The 6743-nt window shown below is 45.3% G+C and overlaps 1 protein-coding gene across 2 annotated transcripts in view; it reads right to left on the bottom strand.

The window, feature by feature from the left end:
* Positions 1–154: 154 nt before the first annotated feature.
* SMG5 (SMG5 nonsense mediated mRNA decay factor) overlaps positions 155–6743 on the bottom strand; it is a 47392-nt gene continuing 40803 nt past the window's right edge. For both annotated transcript variants that reach the window (XM_050930664.1, XM_050930665.1), the window contains exon 22: positions 155–5353. In XM_050930664.1, coding sequence (XP_050786621.1) covers positions 5270–5353 — 84 coding nt within the window. In that variant the 3' untranslated portion in view covers positions 155–5269. The remainder of the gene's footprint in view (positions 5354–6743) is intronic.

Here is a 6743-nt window from a genome sequence, read left to right as displayed (position 1 = left end):
GCGTGAAAATGACATTTAAAAGTAGTCCGAGAAATGTCCAATTGAGCCTGGCATGCACAGATCCGCAAGAAAGGTGCTGTTCTGTGTTCCAGGGACAGACTCAATGGATCATAAACAGTAAGGGGGAGAAATAATGAACGGAGCGATCAGGAGGTACAAACATCTTGTACTTTATTAAGCCAGTCAATGTGTTCCAACCACCGTCAGACGCATGCCATGAAATCAGAGATCAAAAGGCCCTGTGCCTCACATCCTCTTTGAGTTTATATTATCAGACAACTGACAAGTGTGTGGCACGGTTCCCCTTGGACACACATCGCCTGGACTGTAAATCCACAGTGTGTCCACTCCTCCCTGGTTAATCGCCGTTGAACTGTGAATCCACAGGCTAGGGGTCATTTGTGCTATCAAATATCTGGAGGGTGAGTGTTAGCCTCCTTTGACTCCAACCCAGCAACCATCCTCCCAACATTGGTTCTAATGTTTGCAGAAGCAGAGGAAGGACTGGGTTACAGGAAAGCCATACCCATGGTCATTCCCCTTCTTATCCCAACAGACCTCTGATTTCATCGTCAGCGGGTATCCCACTGTATTCCCACGCCCCCTTTAAACAGCCCCCTTGTTAGATGACAAGAATGAGAAGCTGAGTCATTTCAAACGGCATTCAAACAAATCGTGTGACCAGAGTGGGGGAACAGCTTAAAAGAAGAGTTGTTTGGCACAGCCTACCCATACAGTACAGTGTCCACCACACACCGAACAACGTTTTTCACCCAGAGCTACACATATAGACAGTCTGCTGCTGGCAAAACAAACATGCCACCCGCATGAGAAATCAAGGACGCCATTCGCCCCCAGAAACCGATAGTCTCTGTGAATGAGGTTGTCATGCTGAAGCTTCTGGGAATCCAACTTGGTGGAGGGGGAAAAAAAGAAAAAAAAAAGCCCAGAAACACACAAAACGATTAAATTAAAAACAATATTTTAACCCCATAAAGCACTTTTTTTTTTCTTGTTACCAGCATAGCGGGTGTTATGACGCTTGAGCTAACATTTCTCCCCCCAGGGGCTAGTTTGGATGTGGTCTAAGAAGGTTTTTGGTAGCTACTTAGATAGCACCATTTGTGTTAGCGGAGGAAGAAGAGCTGGCTTTGCAAGGCTCAAATGTTGCATTAGGATAGCATGGAAGGTCAGTTTGCAGCTACGTCTCAAGATGGTGCTATTGCACGCTGTGGTAGACTCTCGTAAGACCCAAACCACAGCATTAAGCTACGGGCACTAGTGCCGTGGGCAATGATACACCAACTCTCAGTCCTCCACTGGCCATTTAGTGATCTAGCCTCGGAGAAATACTTGGCATTAGCAACGTCCATTGATGATTAAAAGTGGCCATCTCTGTTTGAATTCTAGACTGGGATTTGAGATTCCCGGACCAAGTCCCCTGCTGGTCTAAGTCAGCACAGTTCCAATTATGCATTCAATCATGGCTCCATATTTTGGACAGACCTGGGCCAACCTACTAGTTGGGAATTTTGGCCCATCATGAGTTGCAAGATCAGGCCTTAAAAGCATCCTCCCCTGCACCTCTCCTGAAAAGAATCAAGCAGTGCCTCCAATTTAAGTCCAATGTTAGAAAATGTTTTATAAGAGGAAACTATGTGTCATCTTCGCTCGCGCCTTGATCTATGGCTGTGCTATTCTACACAGACTGGTACACCATTTTTCGTCAGTTTTCCAGTTTAGATTAAATCCGGCAAGGGCACAGAAAATGTGTTGCTTGCATTTAATCACGGTTGCATGGCCACACATTTTTGGAGGATAAAAGCATGCATGGGGATCTTCAAGAAGCATCTTTCAAAACTGACCACGCCTGCCTGAAGCTTCCTATCTCAGCAGAAAGAAGGTTGAAGATGTGTATGGAGACAGCAAAAGGGTGACATGTTGGTCTCCTCTGTTAAGGGGCTATCAACACTCCTCCTGACGGAGGATAGCCAAGGGCCTTTCCCAACCTCCTTAATGACCACAACACTCCTGAAATGACCAAAAATACCCTTTAGAAGGCAGTGCATCACGACAGGGATGTTTATAAAATACAGACACACTTTCCCCCCTTAAAAAAAAAAATCCTGCCTTCATCTCTCTTTCTGGACACCCAAGGAGGGATCTCTTTTTAGCTCAGCAATGTTTATTGTTACAAAATAAATTTGAGGTTAAAAAATCACCTTCAAAAAAATGAAATTTAAAAATGTCTTGCATGTCCCACTGCAACTGTCATAACAGCCCCCATCAACTGTCTGATCGAACAGTCACTCCATTTCAAAAGATGAGCAGCTGTGGCATCTTCCGTGGCAAGGCTTCACCTCTTCCCTAGCATCATCCTCACTTAATGGTCACATTTGTGCAGTGCTGGGTAGCTGCTGCGCATCCCCCCTCTATCCATGATCTCTGCGTCACAAAGCTTGGCTCTAGGATTCCAGTCCCAATTTTGGGTTGTACTGTTGCCTTGGAAATCACAACTAACTGCAATGCCAATGTGATCTGTTTGGGAGGGACAGGTTTTCAGTTTCTGCCTCACATGCACTGCTTTTTCCCCCCTCAGTCTCATCTGTGGCCACTGGAATACGCTACATCTGAACAGCTCCCATCCTAGGCTTTGGACATTAATTGCAGTAGAACGATTCCCATTTCTTTACAAAACCAGAACATGTCTCAGACTACACCCCCAAAAGGGAGAAAAAAAATAAACACTTCCTAGAACTAGAAATGTAATCAGCTGTGACAAAGCTTCATTTAGTGCAGATCTTGCCTCCGCTACAACTCAATCATTGCTGTGGGTTCCAGTTTGCGTCCTACCAAGAGGAGCTGGGCAGAACACCCAAGTCTGAGAGAAGTCTGATCCACTAGACAGAATTCAAAATGACTGAGCCTTGTGGGTCAGCGGGGAGCATAATTCAGTGCACTGGTCAGCATCATGTCAAAAAAAGGGATAGAAACGCAGAGGGTGAATCGGCTCACTTTCAACGCTACACTGCTCTGGCTCGTACAACTCGGGGTTCTGATGGAGACATCATACACAGGGTAGGTCTTCTTTACTTTTTGCATCTCCATTAAATAAAAGCACGAGCTAAACAGAAATAGACTTAATAAAAGAAAATAGTGGAGTATGTGTGGGAAAGGACAAATGCCATGCACTAAACTCCACCTGGGGATATGTCACAGCTGACATCTGTTTGTAAACACAGGAAGCCAGCAGTATCAGGCGAAAGCCCCCATTCAGCATTTTTGCTTAAGCTGTCTTCTTGGCACGGCCTAGTGAAGCAGCACAAGTTTCAGGTGAAGCTGTAAAGAGAACACTGACCCCCTACGCCCTCCTCTGCTTTCCAAAGGAATAAAATCAGCTTTAAAGCACACTGGCTTTCCAAGGCCTTTCATCTGAGCAACCAGGCTGCTGGCTGCAAAACGATCTAAGCTGCAAGGTGGATGAATCCTGGGGGATTCATACTGGTCGGAACCCCAAATGGGACGTTCTGCAATTCTGGTATGATTTGTTATGCTGGGAACTCTGCAAGTATTGCAAATGGTTATTTTTTAAAATGATCCATTCATAGGACACCATTAATAACCAGTTATAGCAGCTTCTTGTCAGGCCAAATTAAAACAGCCTGACAGAGACCAGGGGGATAAAATTATTACTTGCATAGATGCTGCTGGTTCAAGTGGACGGGGACATCTGGTCTTGAAGTACAATGACAGATCCACAGAGCTGGAACTTATCCCCGGTGCTCAGTGATTGTTATAGCAATGTGCTTTTCATTTACAGGTAGCACTGTGACCAGAAGTCAGATGGAGGATACGCAGAGATGGTGCAGGAGAGAGGTTTGTAAATTTGCCTCGCAGGAAACAAAGGGAGCTAATTCCAGCATCTGCACAGCTACTGTCTTCCCTTCCTTTACGGATGCTGTTGTACTGACTGAAAGGCATAGAACAGTTCATGGGTCAGTTCCAGATGACACTGACTTGCAGTGGCCACTGCATTTCCCACCCTGTTCCCAGGGACTACTAAGCTCTGCAAACCTCTCTTGTTTTAAACAGAAGCAGCTGAGTACGGGAGCAACTGAAGAGACAGTTGATAAGCTTATGAAAATCCTCTGCACCCCTTCTCCCCTAACACCTCACTGCAAAATAAGGAAGAGGAATTAGGGACCCTTTGGAGATGTTTTCAGGTCCGATTTGTGTCTTGAGTCTTGGCAGGCTCAAGCCAAATCAACAACCCTTGCCACTATCCAAGCATCCAATGCAGCTCCATTCTGACTACCAGCACCTAGCCTGGATTGCATTCACCTTTACCCTCCCCTGCACAAAGACCTAACGCTGGGAGCAGGGGTCGTTTAGGAGGAGGAACGAACCCTCTCCTCCTGTTTTCAAACAGCCCAAGCTAAACCTATCATGGCTCACAAAATACGCAACAAGTACAAAAGCAAGGAATGCACACCAAACTCCTAGCGGTATAGGGAAGGTTTCCAGCTGGTGCTTCTCTCTACAGGCAATAATCACTTTGCACTCCCCCCAGTATGGAAAGGGGAGGTGAGGAATAAATAAATTTGTTCCTAAAACTTTTTTTTTGCTTTTCTGTTTAAAAATAGCATCATCATTTCCTTTTTCTCTTTAATTCTTTAACATTTGAAGAGGATCCAGAACCCCAAAGGACTCCACTTTTTTTTTTTAAATATATATATATGCTAAGAATTAAAAGAAAGAAGATGGAAAAATTAATTAAAAAGGTGTTCGTGTTCCTATTACCAGATTCCCAACAAAGAGCACTCTTTGGATCTTTGACCCCAGCCCCGGAGGCTAGCCCCTTTTGTTGTTCCATTTTCACTGCTGTGGTTTTGGCTTGTTTAAATGAAGTACATACTAGGAGCTGCCTGGCGATTGGGGACGACTGAGCAGGCTTTAGGGGGGATGAACTACTGCCCATCTCTCGCCCATCCTGCCGACCGGGAGAAGGGGAGATCTCTTCTTGGCCTCGCTGAGGTGTCTCTCTTCTCAGAGCAGTTAGCGCTGTTGGAGATGTACAGTTGTCTGTTCAGGGTGTGGGTTGTGGGTGTTTTGTGTGCGTGCCGGAACTGGATTTGTTTTTGTCATGGTTGCTGCTGCTGCTGCTGCTTCTTCGTGTCAAGTCTCGCCTGTGTTTTGTTTCCTTCGTTCAGACACTGCGCGTTCTGAGAGGGGGAGAGAAAGGTACACCAACCCGATGCCCTTCTGATCATCAGCCCATCTCCTTCCACTGCTTGTAGAACTCCAGAACATTTTTTATTTCTACACTGGCATTGGCTGCTGCCTGGATAGCAGACTGGAAACAAAAACAAGACAATAACACACTAAAGTTATTTTTCCTGAGTTGCCAAGACAGCAGACTGGATGATATGATCTATCTAGGCACTTACATGACCACCCATCACCATGTTATGGTATTAGCCTCAACACCCTTGTGAGACAGAGAAGTGTTATCCTTGGGGGAACTGAGTCCCAGAGTGATTAAATAACTCACTCTAAGGGCTTGAATACACTACCTGCCGGAGTTGATTTATCGCATCTAGTATAGATGCAATAGATCGACCACAGAGCGCTCTCCTGTTGACTCCAGTAGTCCACCAGAACGAGAAGTGCAAGCAGAGTCGACAGGAGAGCGTCAGCTGTTGACTTACCACAGTGAAGACACCATGGTAAGTGGATCTAAGTACGTCGACTTCAGTTACGCTATTCCTGTAGCTGAAGTTGCGTATCTTAGTGTAGACAAGCCCTAAATTCCACATGTAACATGTGGCAAAGCCAGGAACCGAACACAAGTCTCCTGAGCTCCAGTTCAGAGCCTTCACCACAAGATCAACCTTCCCCCTCGTTTAACAGCTCTTTTCCTTCCCTACCTCCGAGGGCAGGAGAATTTTTATTTAATTAGGGAGTTCAGGGTTAGATTTTTATTTTTCCTTGACTCCATGTGTGGGGCAGGGCAAGACATCAGTAAAATATCATGGAATGTTGGGATCAAAAAAGCCCGCTGGTCTCCTAACGTTATCTATTGCCCAACCAGCGCAGCAGAGTCTCCAGAACTTAGTCCACCAAATTTCAATCTCTTAGGGAAAGGGGCTTTTTGACTTGAGCTCAAAGTTGGGAAACATTTCCTGAGCAACCTTCTCAAATTCTCTGTCATCTTTTTCTCCCGTTACATGAAATTCCACCCCTTTGGCCCACACTGAACAATTCTTGTACACAACATGGAACTATGTTTTTAGAAATTTTACTGTTTTCTATCCTCAAGAGCACAAGATCAGCGCCAAGAGAAGAGCCTAGAAAAGGGGCACACGTTATTCTGTCTATAGGAAGTCAGAGCTATTCCAAAGGGGGTAAAGCTAAACAGAGGCTGAGATTTTCAAAGCAGACAAGGGGATTTAGACGTACAATTGCATTGAAATTGATGGGAGTTGGGCATCTAGGCAGCTTTGAAAATCTCAGCAAAAGTGCTTGTGTAGAACCAAAACGTCTGACTCATATTCACCCCAAGGCCCCTTTACGCTGCTCTGACATCATGAAGAAGCCTTAAAATGGTGTAAGTAACAGTTATGCCCATTCCAAAGACCCCTTTGCACTACCAGCGTAGTGTAAAGGCGCCCTAGTGCAAACGAAAATAAGAGCCACGATTTATAACTGAGGCTTGTGAAACAAAGTACAATTACTAGCCCAGG

This window comes from Gopherus flavomarginatus, chromosome 20 (assembly GCF_025201925.1).
Source record: "Gopherus flavomarginatus isolate rGopFla2 chromosome 20, rGopFla2.mat.asm, whole genome shotgun sequence".
Taxonomy (NCBI): Eukaryota; Metazoa; Chordata; order Testudines; family Testudinidae; genus Gopherus; species Gopherus flavomarginatus.
Note: the sequence above shows the minus strand (reverse complement) of the source record. Positions and strands in the feature narration are given on the sequence as shown.